Source organism: Nicotiana attenuata, unplaced genomic scaffold, assembly GCF_001879085.1.
Source record: "Nicotiana attenuata strain UT unplaced genomic scaffold, NIATTr2, whole genome shotgun sequence".
In the NCBI taxonomy this organism is placed as follows: Eukaryota; Viridiplantae; Streptophyta; class Magnoliopsida; order Solanales; family Solanaceae; genus Nicotiana; species Nicotiana attenuata.
Window position 1 is genome coordinate 81,700 of NW_017672655.1, and position 25,302 is coordinate 107,001.

Here is a 25,302-nt window from a genome sequence, read left to right on the forward strand (position 1 = left end):
CTTTACCTGGCGCCGTTGGTAGGGGTCCGACGATGTCCATTCCCCACTTCATGAACGGCCATGACGACAAGATCGAATGCAGTTATTTATCGGGTTGGTGAATCATCGGTGCAAATCTCTGGCATTTGTCGCATTTTTGGACGAATTCTTTGGTGTCTTTCTCCATGTTGTCCCAATAATAACCTGCTCTGATCACCTTTCAGACTAAGGAACCGGCACCGGAGTGATTTCCGCAGGTGCCCTCGTGGATTTCTTGAAGCACGTAATCTGTGTTCCCCGGCCCCAAACATACTGCTAGGGGCCCATCAAAGGTTCTTTTGTACAGAGTTCCGTTTTCGTCAAGCGTGAATCGGGCTGCTTTGGTTCGCAGAGCCCTCGATTCCTTTGGGTCCGCGGGTAGCTTCCCACTTTTCAAATAATCGATATATTTGTTTCTCCAATCCCATGTCAGGCTGGTGGAGTTGATCTCGGCGTGGCCTTCCTCGATCACTGATTTGGATAGCTGAACAATAGCCCCGGGAAGTAAGTCGTCTTCCTCGACAAATGACCCCGGGTTTGTGAGGGCATCGGCCTCGCTATTCTGCTCTCGAGGTATGTGGACCAGGGTCCATTCTTTGAAGTGGTGCAATGTGACTTGAATTTTGTCTAGGTATCTTTGCATCATGTCTTCTCGAACCTCGAAGCTCCCATTTACCTGATTTACTACCAGAAGGGAATCACATTTTGCTTCGATGACTTCTGCTCCTATGCCTTTGGCCAATTTCAGACCTGCAATCATAGCCTCATACTCGGCTTCATTGTTAGTCAATTTCGTAGTTTTTATAGATTGCCTAATCATGCCGCCCGTAGGTGGATTCAGGACTATACCGAGTCCGGACCCTTTCATGATCGAGGTGTCGTCGGTGAACAAGGTCCATACCCCCGAAGATCTGCCCGTTTTTAGTAGAAGTTCTTTCTCTACCTCGGGCACGAGGGCAGTGTGAAATCGGCCACAAAATCCGCCAGAATTTGGGACTTGATAGCCGTTCGGGGTTAGTATTCAATATCGTACCCCCCGAGTTCGATTGCCCATTTGGCCAGACGGCCTGACAGTTCGGGCTTACGCAATATGCTTCGGAGATGATATGTCGTTAAAACACAAATACGGTGGCATTGAAAATAACGCTTTAACTTTCGAGATGCACTTATTAATGCAAGAGCTAACTTTTCTAGGTGCGGATACCTGGTTTGGCATCTCCCAGGGTCCGACTCACATAATAGATAGGGAATTGCGTACCTTGCTCTTCTCGAACCAGCACACCACTTACCGCTACCTCGGACACCACCAGGTACAAATACAGTGTTCCATCCTCCTTTAGGTGTGGAGTAAAGGTGGGTTTGTCAGGTATCGCTTTAACTCGTCTAAAGCACGCTGGCATTCTGGAGTCCATTCGAAGCTGTTTTTCTTTAGAGTAGGGAGAAGAAATGATGACTCCTGTCTGACGATCTTGATATGAATCGGCCCAAAGCTGTTATTCGCCCAATCAGCCGTTGCACGGCCTTTACATTGTTCACCACCATAATCTCTTCGATGGCTTTGATCTTATCGGGATTGATCTCAATTTCCCTGTTTGATACCATGAAGCCTAAGAACTTACCCGAACCCACTCCGAACGCACATTTCTCGGGATTGAGTTTCATATTGTAACTTCTGAGGATGTCGAATGTCTCCTAAAAATTAGTAAATGGTCATCTGCGCGCAGGGACATAATTAACATATCATCAATGTAAACTTCTATGGAATTGCCTATTTGGTTTTCGAACATCTTATTAACTAGGCGTTGGTATGTGGCTCCCGCAATTTTTAGCCCGAAGGGCATCACATTATAGCAGTCTGTACCGTATTTCGTGATGAACGAAGTTTTTTCCCTATCTTCGGGGTTCATCTGAATTTGATTATACCCCGAGTAGGCATCGAGAAAGGTGAGGATCTCGTGGCCGGCCGTAGCATCGATCAAGCGATCGATATTGGGCAACGGGAATGAATCCTTGGGGCATGCTCTATTCAAGTCTTTATAGTCTACACACATTCTTAACTTATTCCCTTTTTTGGGAACTACCACCACATTGGCCAACCTATTCGGGATATTTTGCTTCCCTAATAGATCCTATTTTGAGGAGTTTTGTTACCTCATCTTTGATGAACGCGTGTTTTACCTCGGACTGAGGTCTTCTTTTTTGCTTCATCGGTTTGAACCTGGGGTAGACACTTAGTCGACGGGTGGTATTTCCAGCGGGATCCCTGTCATATCTAAATGGGACCACGCAAAGCAATCGATGTTTTTAATAAGGAATTGAATGAATTCCCTCCTGAGTTCGAGGGTTAATCCCGTTCCCAGGTATACCTTCCAATCTGGGAGATGCTCGACCAAAACGGCTTGTTCCAGCTCCTCGACCGTTGATTTTGTTGCGTCTGATTCTTTGGGAGCAATGAAAGTTTCGGGGGCCAGGAAGTCTTCTTCATTGTACTCGGGGGTCTGTTTGTCCTCTTGTTCCTCCGAGGTGGAGGGTATTGAGGTTGGTGGCTCCTCATGAACCGCAAACATCTCCCTCGCCGCATGTTGTTCCCCGTATACCATTTTTATACCGTCTTCTGCCGAAAACTTTATCTTCTGGTGAAGAGTTGATGGTACTGCCCTCCTGTTGTGTATCCATGGTCTTCCAAGTAACGCATTGTATCTCATGTCACCATCGATGACATGAAATTTTGTGTTTCGAACCATGTCGGACACATTGACCGGGAGGGTGATCTCCCCCTTCGTTGTTTTGTCAGCCATATTGAAACCGCTGAGGACTCAGGAGGTAGGTATGATTTGATCGAGCAATTCGAGCTGCTCCACCACCTTCGACCTGATTACATTGGTCGAGCTACCTGGATCCACGAGTACACGTTTAATTTGAACGTTATTCAAGAGAAATAGAATTACCAGTGCGTTGTTATGGGGATGGGACAAGGTCTAAAAGTCCTCTTCACTGAAGGCAAGGACGTCCTTGGGCGTACGACCCCGGATTTGCCCTTCCACTGCGACGGAAAACCTTGCCCGCTTGATCACGAGCCCTTGGGGAACGTCGGTCCCTCCGATGATCATATGAACGATGTGCTGAGGTTTTTCCGTTCCGTTTCTCCCATCCGCCTCTCTTTCTTCCCGGGCTGGATTTTTTCGAGCTTCCTATTGGTTCTCTTTGCAGATACTTCTGTTGGTGTGGGAGCTTTATAGATGTGTTGGGCGTTGCGAGAAACCACATCCACCGTTGTTCTCATGTGCATTCCTTGAGTTTGACATTTTGGCCTGAAATCAAAGATTCTTTGGACAAGAAAAGCGTGAACGATAATTTGCTTTATGTGGTAAACCAGCAAGAAAACAATCACTATTATTTTAGCCCCACGGTGGGCGCCAAACTGTTTACCGTGAAAATGGTAATAACAATTAGATTTAATTTTGTGATACGTGATTTATTTTTATGCTAGTTGTTAAGCAATAGATGCTAAGTAAGAGACTAGAAAATAAGGTAAGAGCTTGAATATAGTATGTTCAAGCAAACCGAGTGGCTCAGAATCGGGGCCTCGAGCCGGGTTATACAGGGCCTCGAGGTCGAACTCGATGCTAAGTTATGGCAGTCGATGAAGGACTAAAAACTTTGAGAGCTTTGATGAAGGCTCTTTATGACCAATAATGAACAATAAATGAAGAACAATTAATAGCACACAATGAATGTAAGAAATAAATGTAAATAATAGAATCAAGGGAGAATGTATTCAAGTTAGAGAGCAGAGAATATTCTTGTATTCAATGTTATGTGTTGTGTTCAATGTATCGTACAAAATGACAAGGATCCCCTTTTTATATGAAGGGGACTCCCAACATAGTACATGGGTAATTATTACAAACAAATATAGCTGGCACAGCTATTTACTAGTCTGGTACAGACTAGTGTTTCTCTTGCAGGTGTTGTCAGTTCTGGTCACGTACCTTGGGAACTTCCCGCTCTCTCATGATAATGATCGATTTGCACTGCCTCGAGGTCAAACGTTAGGAGCCTTCGGGGTCGAACCTCGAGCCATGCCTCGAGCCTTTGGAGACGCGCTTGCGAAGCGTTACAACAGCCATAAAATTGGGCCTTCGGATTTTTACCGTATACACTCCTGATTACTGTGTTGTTATTCTTCTATGATTTCCTTTTGGTTAAATTTTAGTCTCGTATTATATTGTCATATTCTTCTTCTTTGTTTATTATATATATATACCAGTGGGCCCTGACCTGACCTCATCACTACTGGACCGAGGTTAGGCTTGGCACTTACTGGGTACCATTATGGTGTACTCATGCTACTCTTCGCACATGTTTTGTGTGCAAATCCAGGTACCTCCTACCAGCCCCGCTATTAGTTGCATACTTGCTGCTGCTCTAGAGACTTCAAGGTACATATGCCCACGTCCGCAAACCTCGGAGTCCCCCTCTATCCTTTTTATGTTGTTCCTCCTTTACTTCTTCTAGTTACTGATGTATAGAAACAGATAGACAAATTCTTAGAAGCTTGTGACTTATGATGTCCCGGGTCTTGGGGAAATTCTGTGTATATTCGAGTGTTGGATATTGTACATGCCGAGCGGCATTTATATTAGTTATTTAATTGTATGTTGTTGTTAGTTGTTGAATTTATGCTTTCATTTTCATTATTCTGCAAATGTTAGGCTTACCTAGTTATAGAGACTAGGTGCCGTCACGATATTTCACGAAGGGAAGATTTGGATCGTGACAAGTTGGTATTAGAGCTCTAGGTTCATAGGTATCATGATTCATAAGCAGGTGTAGTAAAGTCTCGCGGATTGGTACGGAGACGTCTGTACTTATCTTCGGGAGGCTATGGAACTATTACGAAATTGCACTTCTTTTGATTCCTTATCGTGCGAAATTGTTGACTTCAAAATTTTGACTTCTGTCTTCTATTCTCTCACATATGGTGAGAACACGTACAGGTGGATCTGATGACCAGGCAGCCGCACCCCCTGCTAGATCCTGAGAGTCCGGGACCAGGGTAGAGGCCGAGGATGTCCACGTGGTGCAGCCAGTGCACCCACATGAGCTGCTACAGAGGAGCCACCAGTAGCTCCAACCGGAGTGCAGGCACCTGAGACTCCTGTTACTATACCAGCTCTTCCATAGACCCTTGCACAGTTCCTGAGCATGTTCAGCACCTTGGCTCAGGCTGGATTGATTCCACTTGCTCTGGCCACATCTCAAGCCGGGGGAGGAGCACAGACTCTCGTCGCCCGTACCCCAGATCTACGGGTTCAAGTCGACTGGGTTCCAGAGATCTTACCTATGGAGCCGGTAGCTCCTGTTCGGCGCGAGGGTAGGACAACAACTTCTGAGGAGGAGCAGCTCAAGCTTGAGTGGTACAAGAAGTACCGCCCTCCTACATTTAGTGGACTGGCGACAAATGATGCTTAGAGTTTTCTGGAGGAAGTGTATACTCCATACTATGGGTGTAACGGAGTCGAGTGGAGTTTCTTTTACTACATTCCATCTTAGAGGATTATCCTATCAGTGGTGGTGTGCTTATGAGTTAGGTAGTCCTGCTGAGGCAACTTCACTTACATGGACTCAGTTCTCGGACATATTCTTGAGGTAGTATGTTCCTCTGAGTCTTAGAGACGCATGGCACACGGAGTTTGAGTAGTTGCGCCATGGTGCTATAACTGTGTTAGAGTATACAGTTAGCTTTAGTGATTTGGCCCGACATGCACTAGCCTTGGTTGCCACAGTTCGGGAGAGGGTTCGTCAGTTTATTAAGGGACTCCACCCCAGTATCTGGCTTAGCATGGCCCGAAAGTTGGAGATGGATATTCCTTACCAGCAGGTTCAATATTGCTAGGAGGGTTGGAGGGTATGCTTGCTCGGGAGAGAGAGGAGAGAGAGGCCAAGAGGTCTCGAGAGTCTAGCACTTATAGTAGTACTCGTTCCCCAGCTGCAGTTCGTCATTGTAGGGGCTGTGTGAGTCACCCTGTTCATTCAGCACTTCCAGCAGCCAGTGGTATTCTCGCTACTCCTAGGCCCCAGGAGACTTATTATGTACTGCCAGTGTCTAGTGTACCTCCTGCACGGGGCGTTTCCAGCGGTCAGTCCAGCAGACCTGGTCCGAGCCAGCCATAGTAGACACGCCCTCCGAGAGCTTGTTTTGAGTGTGGCGACACTCTCCATATGGTGAGGGATTGCCCCAGACTTAGGAGGGGGGCACCTCCACAGACTTCTCAGGCACCGCGTGCTCCACCGGATCCTCAGGCTATGATTACAGCACCAACTACCACTCCACCTGCTCAACCAACTCGAGGTAGAGGTTGGGGAGGTAGAGGTCGCCCTAGAAGGGGAGGCCAGACCCAGATATTATGCTCTTCCTGCTCGTACAGAGGCAGCTGCTTCCGACTCTGTCATTATAGGTATTGTTCCGGTCTGTCATAGAGATGCGTCGGCTTTATTTGATCCAGGCTCCACTTATTCCTATGTGTCATCTTATTTTGCCCCGTATTTGGGCTTATATCGTGATTCTTTGAGCTCTCCTATTTATATGTCTACACCTGTTGGAGATTCTATTGTTGTTGACCGTGTGTATCGGTCGTGTTTTGTTGTTCTTAGTGGTTTTGAGACCAGAGCCGATTTATTATTGCTCAGCATGGTAGACTTTCATATTATTTTGGGCATGGACTAGTTGTCGCCCTATCATGATATTCTTGATTGTCACCCTAAGACTGTGACGCTGGCTATGCCAGGACTACCGCAGTTAGAGTGGAGCGGTACCTTAGATTGTACACCCAACAGAGTTATTTCATTTCTTAAAGCTCAACGAATGGTTGAGAAAGGGTGACACGCGTATCTAGCTTATGTGAGAGATGTTATTATTGATACCCCTGTAGTTGAGTTAGTTCCAGTAGTGAGAGATTTTCCAGATGTATTTCCAGCTGATCTTCCAGGCATGCCGCCCGACAGGGATATTGATTTTGGTATTGATTTGTTGTCGGGCACTCAGCCCATATCTAGTCCTTCATATCGTATGGCTCTTCCTAAGTTGAAGGAGTTGAATGAGCAGTTACGGGAATTTCTTGATAAGGGCTTCATTCGGCCCAGTGTGTCACCTTGGGGTGCTCCGGTCTTGTTTGTGAAGAAAAAGTCTGGTTCTATGCGTATGTGCATTGATTATCACCAGTTGAACAAAGTTACAATGAAGAACATGTATCTATTGCCTCGTATTCATGACCTATTTGATCAGTTACAGGGTGCCAAGGTGTTTTCCAAGATTGAATTGCGTTCAGGCTATCATCAGTTGAAGATTCGGGAGCCAGATATCCCGAAGACTGCTTTCAGGACTCGATATGGTCACTACGAGTTCCTTGTGATGTCATTTGGGCGGACCAACACCCCATCAACATTCTTGCATAGTGTGTTCTAGCCCTATCTTGACTCATTCGTCATCGTATTCATTGACGACATACTGGTGTACCCCCAGACTCAGGAGGACATGAGTAACACCTGAGGACTGTGCTCCAGACCTTGAGAGAAAAGAAACTATATGTAAAAATTTTGTAGCGTGAGTTTTGGCTAGACTCAGTGGCATTCTTGGGTCATGTAGTATCGAGTGATGGGATCAAGGTGGATCCGAAGAAGGTGGAAGCTGTGTAGAGTTGGCCTAGACCGTCCTCGGCTATGGAGATCTAGAGTTTTGTTGTGTCGGCGGGGTATTACCGCCTATTTGTAGAGAGTTTATCATCTATTACAGCACATATGACCAGGCTGACCCAGAAGGGGTGCTCCATTCAGGTGCACAGAGGAGTGTGAAGAGAGATTTCAGAAGCTCAAGACAGCTTTGACTTCAGCCCCAGTATTGGTATTGCCTTCAGGTTCGGGGTCTTATACTGTATATTATGATGCGTCGTGAGTTGGTCTCGGCGCGGTGTTGATGCAGGACTGTAGGGTGATTGCCTACGCGTCCAGAAAACTGAAGGTGCATGAAAAGAACTATCATATCCACGGCCTTGAGTTAGCAGCTATTATTCATGCCTTGAAGACTTGGCGGCACTATTTGTACGGTGTCCCTTGTGAGATCTACATAGATCACCGGAGTTTGCAAAATCTGTTCAAGCTGAAGGATCTTAACTTGTGTCGGTGAAGGTGGTTAGAGCTGCTTAAGGATTATGATATCACTATTCAATACTATCCCGGGAAAGACAATATGGTGGCCGATGCCTTGAGTCGCGGAGCGGAGAGTTTGGGGAGTTTAGTATATCTACCAGAAGCAGAGATGCCATTGGCATTGGATGTTTAGGCCTTGGCCAACCAGTTTGTAAGATTGGATATTTTTGAGACAAGTCGAGTGTTGGCTTGTGTGGTCTCTCAGTCTTCTCTTTATGATCATATCAGGGAGCGTTAGTATGATGACCCCCCATCTGCTTGTCCTTAAGGACACAGTTCAGCAGGTTGATTCTAAGGAGGTCACTATTGGAGATGTTGGTGCATTGAGGATGCAGGGCAGGCTATGTGTGCCCAATGTAGATGGTCTACGTGAGTTGATTCTCCAGGAGGCTCACAGTTTGCGGTACTCCATTCATCCGGGTGCCGCGAAGATGTATCAGGTCTTGAGGCAACATTATTACTGGAGGAGAATAAAGAAGGACATAGTGGAATATGTAGCTCGGTGTCTAAATTGCTAGTAGGTGAAGTGTGAGCATTAGTGGTGAGGTGGGTTACTTCAGAAGTTAGAGATTCCGGAGTGGAAATGGGAGTGGATCACTATGGATTTCATTGTTGGGCTTCCACGGACTCAGTATGCAGTTTGGGTGATTGTGGATAGGCTGACCAAGTCAGGTCATTTCATTCCTATGATGACTACTTATTCTTCCGAGCAGCTGGCTCGAGTTTATATCTGAGAAATTTTTCAAACTTCATAGCGTGCCAGTATCTATCATCTCTGACTGGGGTACGCAGTTTACATCACGATTCTGGAGGCCCGTACAACATGAGTTGGGTACTCGGGTTGAGTTGAGTACAACATTTCACACTTAGACGGACGGACAGTCCGAACGCAATATTCAGATACTAGAGGATATGCCCATGCGTGTATGATGGAGTTTGGAGGTTCTTGGGATCAGTTCTTGCCACTTGTAGAGTTTGCATACAACAACAATTATCAGTCGAGCATTCAAATGGCATCATATGAGGCTCTGTATGGTAGGAGGTGTCGGTCTCTAGTAAGTTGGTTTGATCTAGGCGAGGCTAGTCTATTGGGTACAACTTGGTGCATGATGCTTTGGAGAAGGTTAAGGTGATTCAGGATCGACTTTGCACAGCCCAGTCCAGACAGAAGAGTTATGCGGATCAGAAAGTTCGTGATGTCGCATTCATGGTTGAAGAGTGGGTCTTGCTCTGAGTGTCACCCATGAAGGGTGTTATGAGGTTTGGGAAGAAGGGCAAGCTGAGCCCGAGGTTTATTAGCTCGTTCGATGTGTTGCGGCGTGTTGGGGAGGTTGCTTATGAGCTTGCCTTCCCTCCCATCCTGGCAGGGGTCCATCCGGTATTTCATGTTTCTGTGCTTCGGAAGTATCATGGCGATCCGTCTTATGTGTTGGATTTCAGCTCAGTCTAATTGGACAAGTATTTTTCTTATGTTGAGGAGCCGGTGGCTATTTTGGATAGGCAGGTTCGAAAGCTGAGGTCCGAGAACATTGTTTCAGTGAAGGTTCAGTGAAGGGGTCAGCCGGTTGAGGAGGCAACATGGGAGACCGAGCATGATATGCGCAGCCGTTATCCTCATCTTATCACCACTTCAAGTATGTCTCTATAATTGTTCGAGGACGAACGATTATTTTAAGAGGGGGAGGATATAATGACCCGGCCGGTCGTTTTGAGTGTATTAGCCCCAATCCCCTATTTACTTCTTCCCCCGTATCTTTTTCAGCTTATGTGACTTGTTGGGAGGTTGTTGTTGTGGTTTAGAAGTGGTTTGTGACACTTAGTCCCTAATATGGAAGCTTAAGTCTTAGGATTTTTATTGTAGTTGGAATTGTGTAAAGATGATTCTAGATGGAGTTCCGTCTGTTCTGTTAGCTCCATTGGGTGATTTTGGACTTAGGAGCGTGTCCGGGTTGTGAATTGGAGGTGTGTAGCTGATTTAGGATTAAAATGGCGATGTCGAATTTTTGGGAAGTTTGACCGGAAGTGGACTTTTTGATATCGGGGTCGGATTTTGATTCCGGAAGTTGGAGTAGGTCTGTAATGTTGAATACGACTTGTGTGCAAAATTTTAGGTCAATTGGACGTGGTTTGATAAGTTTCGGTATCGGTTGTAGAAATTTGAAGTTTCAAGTTCATTAAGTTTGGATTGGAGAGTGATTTGTGTTTTTGTTGTTGTTTGCTATGTTTTGAGGCTTGATTAAGTTCAGATGGTGTTTTAGGACCGGTAGGTATATTTGGTTGAGGTCCCGGGGGCCTCAGATTGATTTCGGGTGGTTAACGGATCTATTTGGGCTTGTGAAGAATTGCAGAATTTTCTGGTTCCCAGTTGTCGGTTTCCTTCTTCACAGTCGCGAGAGGAGTTTTGCGTTCGCGAAGAGGAGCTGGAGGCAGGAGGAGAATTGTTCTTCGTATTCGCGAAGTGGGGGCCACGTTCGCGAAGGTTTGTTAGGCAGTGCACGCGAACGCGTGAAGGGAATCGCGTTCGCGTAGAAGAAGTAGAGCAGCTGGGACCCCAAGGACTTGTTCTACGCATTCACGTAGTGGAGATCGCGTTCGTGAAGGGGCAGCCAGTGGAAGCTACATGTTCCCAATATGACACTCACGTTCGCGAAAGAGGGATTTTGGTCAGTGAAATTTTTTTCTACGCGAACGCGAGGATGTGGTCGCGTTCGCAAAGAGGAAAGGCCTGGGCAGTATTAAACATTTCAAAATCGAGGGTTTGGCCATTTTTATCAAAACATGAGATAGAGAGATCAAATGTGGATGAGATAGAGTTGATTTGGGATCCAGGTTGAGTATTGGTGCAGAGAAGGTTTTGTTAAAAAGGGATAGTGGTCGGTTATTTTGGAGATTATGCATATTGTTGAGAAAAGCATCTGCTTCTCCTCGTCTCCATCTCTCCGAGTCTAACCTTCCTATCCCCTTCTTCTATCTATCCCTAGTTACTTTACTTCCTATATTTTCTATTGTAATTCTACTACTACGTCGTTGCATTTTGATATTTTAGTTGTAATCACAGTTCAATATTACTAATATAGTGGAGAGGTTTAGTTACTGTTACTTTGGATTTGAGTTCATTACATTGGTGCTTTCATCCATCGGACTCCAATGGAGGTACTAGATCGATTCGGCTCCAGCGGCAACCTAGAGAGCTGGCTTTTTCGGGCCGAACGATACTTCACTTACCTTGGCTTCGCCGAGAAGGATTGGTTACCTCTTCCTTCCTTTTACCTTGCTGGTGATGCTCTTAATTGGTTCAATTGGTACTTTCGGAACAATCAATTTTTCGATTGGAAACATTTCAAGGCAAAATTTGCTCAACATTTTCGACAACAACCCACCACAGATCCGAGCCATTTTTCATCTGTGTTTGAATCTGCTGATGAAACTGGAAACTTAAAAGAAGACCATGTGCTTGATAAATTGCCAGAGAGGTATGAAAATATAGATTCCTTGGCATTGATTACTGGAAGTAATACTAACATTCAATATCTTGAAGACATAGAAGCACCTCAAGTTAGGCATGTAAAATTAGTAGAGGTGGCAGATATGGTACAGGACACTTCTGCCATTATCGAAGCACAGGTGTTCGGCAAAATTTCACACACTGCAATGAGCTCCGATATTAATGATCGTAATGTTATTGTCCACGAGGGAAGCCACTTTGCAACTACATTAGCCAAGTTGAACGATGATAGCTTCTGCGAAAATTGCAGCTTGAAAACCAAGGTACCTAATGCGGTGTTAAATGATACAAACTACTCTAATACTGAGGAGGAGGAAAATTCACAAGATACTCCTGCAGCTCGGGTGTTTGACAAAGCTCCTCAGCGGTATATATCTGGTTTTATGGTTCCTTTTTCTAGCCAAGGAATTGTGGTGTCGAACGCGAGTATGCGATTTGCTGCAATAGACTTTTCACTTGATGGTACCCTATGGTTTCACACAGTTCCATGTTTGTCTACTTCCCTTGAAGAAAGTTGCGGGGCTAATCAAAATATGGTATCACTGTACCTTGACTTTAGCTTACACACTTGCAATTGGTTTGCTAGTGGTCAGCGTGATCCGCCTGAAGCTGTTTCACTGTTATTGGTGGCTAAACGAAACAAGGATTGTCATCTGTATTCAGAGCATATCAAGGATGCAAGAGATACTGGAATACCAATTTCTAGTTATATGGCCAAGTGGTTTGACACAGGGCAGGAATTTAACATTACTTCAGGTTGTGCATCTCTTCCTCCTGTTCCTTTAAGTTCTGTATCAGGTTCCCATACTCTGTTTGAAGCAACAGCAAAAAGATGGGGTTGTTTATTTGCAAAGTTGTATGATAGGGAGCAGTTATGTGGAATTGAATTTGGTGTTGAGGCCTTCAATGCCATATATCTTAATGAATGTTTCCGAGTACTTGAGAATATTGAGGTTCGCCATATTGATAATTTTTTAATGGAGTATGAGCATGACCTTCCAGTAAAAGTACTTCATTCTGATGATGACAAGGTGAGAATCTCGAAGTTTCTCGTGTCAGCAAAGTGTATGCATGATATTTTGGAGCAGAAACTGGGAAACCAATTGATGGATGCGCGAAGGCAACACAACATGACGATTTTGAGTTCTCCTGCTTATTTTGTGCGCAATATACTCGCAAAGACTCTAGTAAGCCTTCCGCCAAATAACAATTATGCTGGGAGCATGAATCTGCAACCTTATTCTTGTTCCTTAGCAAGTTTCATTATTTATTTCACCTTTTTAACTCTTCCGTTTGATCCTGGTATACATGATATTCCTCTACCCTATGGCGCTAACGTGACTGTGTTTGCAGATAGTAGTTTTCCTTCAATTTATGTTTTAATAGTTACATTGTGGGGTGCGCAAGTTTGTGGCCTTGGGCTGAAACATGTACGTACTGATGAATATGAACATTTTAGTGGTTCCCTCGAGGTTCCCTTTAGCATTTAATCATGTTAGTCTAGTGCGACATATGCGGATAACGGCAGTGGAATGTGCTACTTGAAAACATGGATCTAGATTGTGCTGACATTATTGAGCTTGAGAAAGCTAGGCAATGGAGAGATCTTGAGCTTATCCCTTTAACGAATTTTACATCACTATTGGTGATGCCAGTAATTAAATTAGCTTTAACAATTATATACAGTGAGGGGCATCTCAGTACAAGATACTATGAAGGAGACAAGTACCTTGACATGGCAGAGAGATTAAGTCAAGCATGGAGATTCAATGTTTAGTTGTTAACTGGAACCCCTGAAAACTTTCAAATGTACATTGCTTTATTAAAGCCTTATACAAATTGTACAGCAAACTTTCTTGCTGCCAAGGGAAGTGCTTATGCTCGCCTCTATAATTACGCATGTATCCGCAAGGTATGTAACAAGCGAGAAGTTGTTCTCTTGGAGGACATGGCATATATATGTGGCTTGGTTGCTATTGGGGTCATATTTTCTCCTTTCAAGTACACCATTGTTTTTACATGTGCTATACAGTTTATGGGTGCTAAAGTTTGCACTCCAGTTGTGTTGGAAAAGATCTTGTTTGCCTATGAGGGGTTTGATAATGAGAAGCACATATTGCTTGTTGTTTCTATGTTGGTTGTTGTTGAAAGAAGTACACTGGATCACATGCAATTCTTTGGCAACATCGCACAGTTTGGTTTGGTTGCAATGGGTAGGGAACATGCTTCTAACATTATTCTTGACTCGAACCTTGAGGACAAGGTTCTCATTGAGGACGGGAGTATTGTTATGAATCAGGCTCACCCCAATATCACACATGTAACTATTGGGCTGAGAAGAACTATTGGGCCGAAAACAAGCAATAGGACCAAGTTGATTTGGGATCCAGGTTGAGTATTGGTGCAAAGAAGGTTTTGTTAAAAAGGGATAGTGGTCAGTTATTTTGGAGATTATGCATATTGTTGAGAAAAGTATCTGCTTCTCCTCGTCTCCATCTCTCTGAGTCTAACCTTCCCTTCCCCTTCTTCTATCTATCCCTAGTTACTTTACTTCCTATATTTTCTATTTTAATTCTACTACTACGTCGTTGCATTTTGATATTTGAGTTGTAATCACAGTTCAATATTACTAATAGAGTGGAGAGGCTTAGTTACTGTTATTCTGGATTTGAGTTCATTACATGCTAGAAGTCAGTTGATGATTACCTGAATTTGAAACTACATAATTAAGCGCAAATTAGAGTCTTCCTTATTTCCTCCATGATTAACATTTTGGGATTGGTTGTAGTTTTGAAAATAGAACAATTTAAATTTCTCATTAAAGATGTCATTATCAGCAGATTTCTCCTTTTATTCTTTTTTTCTTTTTCAAATTTAATTTTTTCTTGATTCTTCTTTTGAGGGAGAATGTTCGAGGAGTGAAAGCAAAGATAGTTTTTTCAGTGTTTAGTTGGGAAAAAATCTCTGCAATTGTTTGTGTACATTAGTACATAATTATCTTATATGGTAATTCATCATTTTTGGTTATATGATGTATTTGTTTAGAGGCCAGAAGGGCTTTGGCATAAGACCTTTCTAGTGTGAAACAATTAAGCTATATTCTTCAGTTGATTCATCAAGTGTTACCTATTGTACTGTCTGAATTTAATACATTTCTCAAAACGAGTTTATGCTTCTAACTTTTAACAGAAGGAAATGAATATATTATCGATCGGAAACTTTAAACAAACAGTATTCAGATGAGTATTACCCAGTTCTTAGCTTATTGGCTGGAATCCTCTTGTTTAATTAAGAGTATGCAACAACGAATTTAACTGATTCTCTATACTAACATTTTCTCCCTCTGTATGAACTAGTTTACTGCTTTGAATTAAACTTACAAACTTGTATATTATACGAAAACTACTTCAAATCTTGGCTGTCCATTCCTTTTCCCTCGTAACCAAACAGGCAGAAATGGAGTTTATAGCCAAAATTATCCCTTATCTTTGGGGGTAGACTCATCTTTGTCCTCCAAATATAACAATGAGCATCATTCGTCCTCTAAGTTTACAAAATTTGAGCACATTTAGTCTCACTAACTGAGAATACCCACCTCTTTTAGAAAACTAACAGGGACATTAAATTTGCAGCGTAGAAAATGAAAACCAACGATTTCTCTTCTCACTCAAAAACTACCTAGCCTTCTTGATATTTGCACTAGCAGTTTCCGAAAATGTTACCCTCCTTGTTAGGAGTAATTAATAGCACTAGCCTTCGATGAATCTTCTTATACAACAACAACAACAACATACCTCGTATTATCCCACCGTGGGGTCTAGGGTAGGGGTGTGCATTCGATTTATCGATTCGATTTTGACCCTTATCGATAATTACTTATCGGTTATCGATTTGTACATATGCTTATCGTTATCGTTTCAATAAGGTTTCAATTTTTTCGATTTCGATTTATCGATTTCGGGGGCTTATCGATTTGGTTATCGATTACACCAATAAGAAAATTTGCGGGATTCCACGGAAAGTATATCGCTATAAACGCGCCTAACTAATATTGACAAAAAGAAGCTAATAAGACGAACACCATTTATAATATAAAAATTGTGTCAACAAGCACATGCAACAAAACTAAAGTAAGGGATCAAATGTATGCCACCAACACTCCAACGGTATAAAAAAAACAAAACAAAACAAAACACATCATCACGGCTAATTCTGTTTTCCATTAATTTGAACTTCATTCCCTTGATCTTAAAATATGATCATTCCTTAAATGTGGTAGAGGAAATAATAGGGTAAGGGACTTAGGGTAAAGGAAAGGGTATAGATTAGGGAAAATAATATTGTATAGCCGCTTTCAAAATAGTAGCGGAATATATATACATTCTGTATGTTATATTAATCTACACAGATAGGTAATTACTCATTTAACAAGTGTTTACAGTCTAGGGGTGTGCATTCGATTTATCGATTCGATTTTGACCCTTATCGATAATTACTTATCGATTATCGATTTGTACATACGCTTATCGTTATATTTCAATAAGGTTTCGATTTTTTCGATTTCGATTTCGATAACAAATAATCGATTCGATTTATCGATAAACCGATTCGAATGCACACCCCTAGTCTGGGGAGGGCATTGTGTACGCAGACCTTGTTGGGCTAAAACGGCCCAAAGATACTCTTAACATAGTGTGATATTGTCCGCTTTGGGCCAAGCCCGCACGGCTTTCCCCGAAAGGCCTCACACCATTAAGAGATCCCTATACCTTATTATGTCGACTCTCAATCTTTTCAGCTACCAATATGGGACTTTGTTCGCACGCCCAATAATCTTCCCCTTGAACTAAGTTCCACGTGGACCAGTACCACGATTCACGGGTACTGGTACCCCGTTCTTTGATTTGAACGGTGAAGATTGGATTTGGAGGCTCGTAGCATCTGATTTCGAGCCTCGAACAGCAGCTTCGTTTTTGTGGATTATACTCTTTCTTCAATTGATTAGTTGTTGCTCCGTGTTTGGCCTTTGTTGTGTAGCCAATTTGGAGAACTTTTGTAATCCTCTTATTGTTATAGTGGAGCTTTTTGGATCTTTGTGATCCCGTGGTTTTTACCTTCGATTTGAAGGGTTTTCCACGTTAAAATTTGGTGTTCTTTATCTTCGGGTTTGCCTCTTCCTCAACATAACAGACCTTACCCCTATCTTGTGAGGATATCTTCTTATAGAAGTTATAAGAAAAACACAAATTTATTACTGTATTCAGAAACTGGTTTGATTCACATCGTGTTGTTAAATTCCAATCACGCTATGATTTTGTGAGCATAACTCTCAAAGATCTGATTTTGGCGCTAACATATGGAAAGATATTGAAGGCAGTGAGTTTTCTAGAAGGAAAATGTAAAAAGGGAAGATGAGAGCAGCAACCAATGGAAAGATAGAAGAGAACCCATTATATTATTATATATTTTCAGAAAAAAAAAAAATCCCAGTTGAACAAAAATGAAAATTATAACCGAAAATCAAAAATCAAATCAAGGAAAACAGGACATTTTACTGCTGCAACAAAGATGAATAAATGAACTGGAGAAGAAGGGTTCTTGATTGAGGAGGGAAATCCACAACTTGGGGGGTGAAAGAGCGTTTAATTTACTCTTCTTTTAAGCATCATGTGTTATTCTTAGTTAGTGAGACCAAATGTGCTCAAATTTTGTTAACTTTGACGACGAATGGTGCTCAAGGTTATATTTGGAGGACAAAATTGAGCCTACCCCAAAGGTAAGGGATAACTTTGGCTAAAAACTCGGTAAAAATGCATATGAAAGATATTATCAAAGTCAGTACTGCTAATCTTATCACACACAATTAAAGACTGAACTTTCAAAACAACTACTAATATTGAAGAAAATATTTATCATTTAAAGGAACCCCAAAAGTTTACAAAATTTTCTCATTTTATTCCTTCTTAGACAAAAAACAACAGGTAGCATTAAGCCTTCCTAATAATCACAGATGACTGACATAAAATCCTAATCCGAGTATGGAAAATACAATAGCTCTGCCTTGGGAGATGCTCTGCGGAAACGCGCCAATTCTATTACAATATTCCTTTCTTCCTTGGAACCAGAGGGTTTTACCTGCTTAATGCTCATACTTGTCAAAGATGGACAACGAGCAAACAATAGCTTTACGAAAAACAATTCAGTATTTGAACCCGTAAAAAGATGTATGACCACATATTTGAGCTTGTTGAGTGGTTGATCCAAGCAGTCTGGTGTGTCTAGATATTCTGAAACTGCTTCCACAGTATCACTGGAAGCACTGACCTAATGGTACAAGGATATACAAGATCATTTTAGATTCTCATATTTAAATATGTCAAGTGCAAAAACGAGCCAGATCATGCATATGTCTACTAGCTAGTGTATGACCACATATATTTGCTATTTCTTACCAAAATCTCAAGTTTACTCAAATTGGGGGAGCTCTTAATCAACTCGAGGCTGTAAGAGATCTGACTCATTTGGCTGAAGTTTACACCTAACATTAGATTCGACAAGCAGTTGAGTGTAAAAGGAAGCCCTTGTGGAACTGCACCTGCACTCAAAAGCTTCAAATACAAAAATAAGAATCACATGAATATAGATAAGAACCTTAGGTAAAACAATACCTCAGACTCTTACCTCAAGGAAAGGTGCAGTCAAATTAAGCACCTTAAGTGTAGGTAAGCTAAGAAGCTTTTCAAATTTTGATCTTTCAGCGGATATCGAATTATGTATCACAAGGTGTAAAGCTGTCAAACTTTTGCAGTTCATAAAGCAACTTAGCTCAACATTATAGTGATTCTCACAAACAACCAAGGTATTCAACCGCGATGAACCAATGTTCAAGTATTTAGTACCGTTACAGTACATCAAGGCCAGAAGGACAAGAAGTGGTGCGTTGATAACACAAAACTCTGCAGTTGGCACAAAGGTTATTTGTTCTAGATGAAGTGTTACAAGTTTCGGAAAGCCAAGAAAAGAAGTTGGTGGCTTGAAGACACAGTTGAAGAGTTTCAAATGTGTCAGTGTTGGACAATTATATATATAAGAAGGTAGTTTATAAGTACTATTATTTGACATGTTAAGGGTTAGCTTCTTGACACCGTTTCTGGTGACATAGAGCATCCATCTATCAATATCGGGACACAAAGACAACTGTACTCCTGAGACATCGAGATCAAATTTCACAACGTCTCCAAGATGCTGTAAGAGAATCTTATCTATAGTTTCTTTGAAGACGTACTGAGATCTTGCTGCTAATTTGTTACAAAAGAGCTTATCCAGCACCAGATAAGGAAGCGTGGCCCAAATATATCGCCATTCTTTGGACAAAATACTACTTCTTGCCGCATCTTCTACAGGCAGGAGCCCAAGAATACCATCTATAATGTTTCTTGGTAGAGCGCTGATTCTGTCTTCTCTATCTATTAGAAGAAGTTGAAGTCTTAGGCTTAAACTTATAATCCAAAGCAGAGGAAAAAAGAAAAGAAAAGCGGGAGAGTTTTATACCTTGAGTCATGCTGATTCTGCAACGTTAATTAGAGTCTTAAAATACAGAGCCAAAAGGTTTTCCAATTTATTTACTATATAGTAAGTATTATTTTTGTTTGTGTGTTTGCTTCTCATATATTCACCAACAAAGGATTCGTCGGACAAACTTGCGTTCTGCTCAAAGGAATCAGGAATTTTACTATTCGCTGCCGCCGTCGAACAAATACCAACAAGGCTGTCTATTTATATTTCTAATTTCATAGTTAACGAAATTAACACAGGAGATAAAACAGGGCTGTAGCCGTAGCGTTCAGTTTAATGTTTCATCAAAGAGAGCCGCCAAGTATCATAAGATTAGTTTCATCATAACAGTATTTTCAAACCTAAGACAAGAATAATCGTTTAATCCCTAATTATGGTGACTATGATACTAATTGTAAGATATAAATGGATATTAAGATATAATATACCTATATTAAGATATTAAATATGGAGACTATTGACAGCTATAACAGATATTAAGATACAATATATTAAAATAAACATACCGTTCAACTCCATTGGTTGCAGCAACACTAGCACTTTTATTAAGTTGAAAGATGGATTAGCCTCTATTTATACATAGTATTTACTCCCAATTTTTATTGGATTTTGCTTATTCCCAATTTTTATTGGATTTTGCTAATTCACACACACAATAATTATTGATGGAAAAATGACACTGGATAGCCGCTGTAAAAATAATAGCCGAAAAAATATGTAAAATTTATATATTTGTGCGTGTGCGTGTGCGTGTGCGTGTGTATCTATCTATCTATCTATATATTATAAAAGCAAAAATAAAATGTTGGATTACAAAAATAACCTTTTAATATTAAGTATAATAACTCATAATAAAGGACATAATCGAAATTCTAGACATTAACCTTGTAATCCTATTAGTTTTAGTACATAATGCTACACGTTAGGAATCCTACATGAGAGCTTCCACGTGGGCAAATTATTGTGATTGTTAAGCTACTCAAGTTGCCTTTAAAATAAAAAAAGTTACTCAAGCTTCGAACATTAGAAAAGTGAGAATTGATCTCAACTGACATGATAATGGTAGTTATTGTTCTTTTGCTGAACTCTAATGCGGCAAGCACTAGCCAATCAATTCATTACACAAAATAGTATCCAATGGATTAAATCCTACACCTTTAAGAATTTTATTAGTATAATTATTTTCGGCATAGATATTAGCCTTGTAATCCTATTACTTTTAGGATATACTTCTTAAAAAATTTCTATTACTAATTTAATTTGAAAACATATTATATTGTCCAAATCCATTTAGAAACAGGAGAGTCTATATTATTATAAAAGCACGAATATAATATTGACAAAAGAACTCATAGGAAAAGGACATAACTGTAATAACTTATTTTTTTGGACTGTAATAACTTCTATGTTAATTTTTTTTAATATTTAAGATTTTAAAATTAATATAATCTTGTCTATTGAATTCTTATAAAAATATGTAGGAAGGTTTAATAAAATCAATTTCATAAGACCTCGCGGTGCTTACACCTCTCCCCTGTCGAAGTTCTGTTCAAAAACCTCGTCCGAGAACTTGTATAGAGAAGGATTTCCCGCGGCGCAACAGTTCTTCCATACCATCCTCCATATTGGTAATACATTACCACTTTATAATATTCAATACCAAAAATAAAATAAAAGTAATGCTAAACGAAATACATAAAGCGTTGAAATTGAGAAAAAAATTACCATGATAATATATTTTTATATTTGAACTATTTTTCTACTCAAATAATTTTATTATTATTAATTTTTCGTGTAACCCAATTATTAAAGAACAACTAAGAAAAATTTTAAGAATATAAATGTGTGAGAAAAGAAAGAAAAATGTTGGTAAGAGCCAATACCACTAATGATTTTGCAAACATAAAGATCTAAAAGTGGAATGTCATCGATCTTTTTGCTCTTTGAATAAAATCTATGGTGGATAAAATTATAATCACGGTTAAATATTCAAACATGAGATGAAATAATATTAAGAATCTAAATCAACAGAAAATAAATTATATATTTTATGTTAAAACTAAATAATTAAATCTTTCAATTAATTATTTAGCAAGAGAATCCAATTAAATTATTTTTTAAATTCATCATATGAGTAAAATTATTTTTCAAGTTGAAAAAATATAATATTAAGAAGGTCATACAAGTGTTTGAGGAAACACAATCAAAACTAAATCCTGAACAAGAATAAGCTTTCAAGACTATATTATAAAAAGTTAACTCTGGTATAGCAGGATGATCCTTTGTAGATGCCTCCGACGGAATCAAAATAATATTCATATGTCATGCATTACTTGCAAATGTCAGATCAAGAGGCATGATATTGTTAGCAATAAGAACAAGTGGTGTACCAGCAACGATTTTATTATGAGGTTGTACAATTCACTTTAGATATGATATACCTCTTCAAATAACTGAAATAACGATCACAAATATATCGAATCAGATCAATAGTGCTAAATTTATAAGGAAAGCAAAAGTGATAATATGGGATGAAGCGCTTTTGGCTACGCATCAAACGATTGAAACAATCCCCCAGAGTTTTAGAGATATATTGGATATCGATGAACCGTTTGGTAGAAAAGTAATAGCTTAGGAGGTGATTTCTGTCAAGTACAATTACTAGTTCCAAAATTGACCAAAGCAGAAATGGTAAAAGCTAGCTTGCAAAATTATACTTATGACCTCAAATGAAAAATATTCAAATGACAAGAAATATAAAAATAAGAGCAGATACAACATTCAGTGACTTCTTGCTTCGTGTCAGAAACGAAGAAGAGCATCCAATAAAAGATGATTTGGTTCTTCTAGAACACTTGGTTATCAACCCCAATAATAATAGTAGTACATTTAATAAGGAAAATATTTTTATTATTAGATTAAAATGTAATTTGTGCAAATTACATGATAGAATTAAAGAATTACCTTAGCTAGCAGAAATGAATATGTTGATCAACTAAATAAAAGGTTGACTACTAAGTTTTATGGTAAAAACAAAATATTTTTCAGTTTTGACTCAACGGAAGATGATACCAACAATACTACCAAGAAGAATACTTAAATACTTTAATAACAAATGGCCTTCTACTGTACATGTTTGTTGTCAAGTTTATTATTTCTTATGTATGTTAGTGTCAACATATATATAATAGACTAAGTTTAAATTGATCTTCCATTGCATATAGGTTTATGCCCGTCATGCTACTGAAAACTTAGATCTGCTGAATAACTTATGTAATAGTACACATATGGTATATAAAAGTTTTGACAATAACGTAATACATGCAGAACTTATGATACTGATCAATGTGCTTCTAAGCATGTGTTTACCCCCGAATTCAACTTTCGTCTACCGAAACTAAAGTATATCTTTTTAAATTTGTGTGAAAATAATTTTCAGTATGTTTATGTTTTGTAGTTATAATAAATAAAGCACAAGGACAAACATCCTAAATATTGAAGTATATTTACCACAATATGTTTTCTTACACGAATAACTATATGTTGTACTTTCAAGAGAGATATCAATATCGACAACAAGAGTTCAGGTTATGGCAGAGTAACCAAAGCATTAGAAGGAAACATATACAAACACCGTCTATAAAGAAGTGTTCAGTAAGATACCATCACATTAGATACCTTTAAACTACAATACATAAATATCTACTTAACACGACTAAAATTGATCATTTATGTAAGTTCTGATGATATACTTTCATTTTGAATTCACGTATTATGCTAATGTAACAATATTTTTCGCATTTAGATGATTGTTGTAGTATTATATATAAAATTTCTCTCATTAATTAAATTTTATTGTTTATTCATATAAATAAATATATAAACCATCATTGCTATTATTAACGTGATCAAGCTAAAAGTGTAAATATTTAAACCATCATTGCCATTATTTATATATATATATATATATATATATATATATATATATATATATATATATATATATATATATATATATAAATTTTATACATTTTTTCGACTACCAAATGTAAATAATTTCTGGCGCGGGCTAAAAGTGATAATACCCCAATATTGATCAAGCTTTCTCTTCATTTTATTCCCTTGGACCATTTCACTATCTTCTTGGGCTTTTTTTACTTTTAGCCTACATCAGAAATTATTTATATTCGGTAACCAAAAAGTATATAAAATTAGTATAATTTTGTATATAACATCAGAATGTATGTGTCTACAAAAAAAATATTTTTTCGGCTATTATTTTAAGAACGGTTATACAATATCATTTTCTTTTTCAATTATAACCAATTATTGTAAGTCCAAACTCCAAATTCCAACAATTACTCCTATCAGAATACTCAACATTATTGTGTTTAAAGTTCCATGTTATGTCATTGTTTTTTTTTTCTTAAAAAAGGTTGTAGAATTGCAATTCAGTATTCAAATACAAAGTCAAGTTTATCAAAGCATAAGTCCACCAGTTTGTCCCAAAATAACTCCACTTACGTGGTAAATTTTGTTGCGTTTTTATTAAGGGGTGTGAATGTGACGATCCAAAGGGTCATCACTGGATTTCTCTCTTTTTTCGTGCTTTCGAGGCCTTGAAAACCTCACATTTAGTTGTCTCGATTTGCGTGCGCAGTCCGGGCGCGTAGCCGGAAAGATTATATGTTAAATTCTGTGAAAATTTTTAAAATGTGGCTTTAAAATGATTAAAGTTGACTTCGGTCAATATTTTTGGTAAAAGGACCCGGACCCGTGATTTGATGGTCCCGAAGGGTCCGTAGAAAAATATGGGACTCGGGCATATGCCCGGAGTCGAATTCCGAGGTCTAGAGCCCGAGAAAAAATTTTTTCTGTGAAATTGTTTTTCTGAAATTATTAAGGAAAATGGAAATGAGAATTGATTAAAAGACTGTGGTATCGGGCTCGTATTTTGGTTCCGACGCCCTGTACAAGTCTTATATATGGTTAAGCACTTTTTGTGAAATTTGGTTGAAATTGGACGTCATTTGACTTGTTTCGGACCTAAATATCTAAAATTTGAAGTTTATGAAGTTAGAATGAAAAATGATGATTTTGAGGTTTCATTCCTCGTTTGTGATGTTATTTTAGCGATTTGATCGCTCGGTTAAGTTCGTAGGATGTTGTTGAGTTAGCGTGTGTGTTTGGTTAGGAGCCCCGAGGGCTCGGGAGCGATTCGGAGGTGGTTCGGAGTGGTTTTGCACTTAGAAATATAGCAGATTTTCTGCAATTTTTGCACAGGCCTTTTCTTCTTCGCGATCGCGGCCTTAGGCTCGTGTTCGCACTGCCCATGGTGTTCCCCTTCTACGCGTTCGCATCTCCATAATCGCGATCGCGTAAGTCAAGTTCAGGACCCCACAGACTTCCTCTTCGCGTTCGCAGTCAGATGTTCGCGAATGCATAGACTTGCTGCTTCCTCCATCACGTTCGCGTGGCCTTTTACGCGTTCGCATAGAACAAACCTGGACCCCCCAGCATTACCTTCTACGCGTTCGCATTATCTTCCACGCGTTCGCGATGACCTGCCCAGTTTACCCTTCGCGAACGCGGTCCCCTTCCCGTGAACGCGAAGGGCATTTTTGCCCAGTGATTTTTAAAGCTCAAAAATAGACCAGTGACGGGATTATTCCCAAATTTCACACGAGCTCTTCTTCTCCACAGCCCCTAGGTGACTTTTAGAGCGATTCTTCACCAAAGCTTCTTGGTAAGTATTTTCTAACTCGTTTTCTTCATTTTCTGTCATCATTTATCAAATTCCTAGACCTAAATCATGTAACTTAAGGCGTAAATTGGGGGAAAAGGGTAGAATTAGGGCTTTTCAATTTTCTTTGATTTAGACCTCGTTTTGGGGTCGAATTTGAAAACAAATTGTATATTCGGGCTCGTGGGGGAATGGGTGACATGGAATTGGTTCGAACCTCGGGTTTTGACCAAGCGGGCCCGGGGTCGCATTT

At 39.9% G+C, this 25,302-nt stretch overlaps 1 protein-coding gene across 1 annotated transcript in view; it reads right to left on the minus strand.

Moving 5' to 3' along the window:
• Positions 1-17,758: 17,758 nt before the first annotated feature.
• Positions 17,759-25,302, minus strand: part of LOC109213983 (F-box/FBD/LRR-repeat protein At1g13570-like) — a 29,474-nt gene continuing 21,930 nt past the window's right edge. Inside the window, exons 2-5 of the mRNA XM_019377835.1 lie at positions 19,283-19,299; positions 18,413-19,197; positions 18,184-18,339; positions 17,759-18,055 (exon numbers count right to left, since the gene is read on the minus strand). Coding sequence (XP_019233380.1) covers positions 17,759-18,055; positions 18,184-18,339; positions 18,413-19,197; positions 19,283-19,299 — 1,255 coding nt within the window. The remainder of the gene's footprint in view (positions 18,056-18,183; positions 18,340-18,412; positions 19,198-19,282; positions 19,300-25,302) is intronic.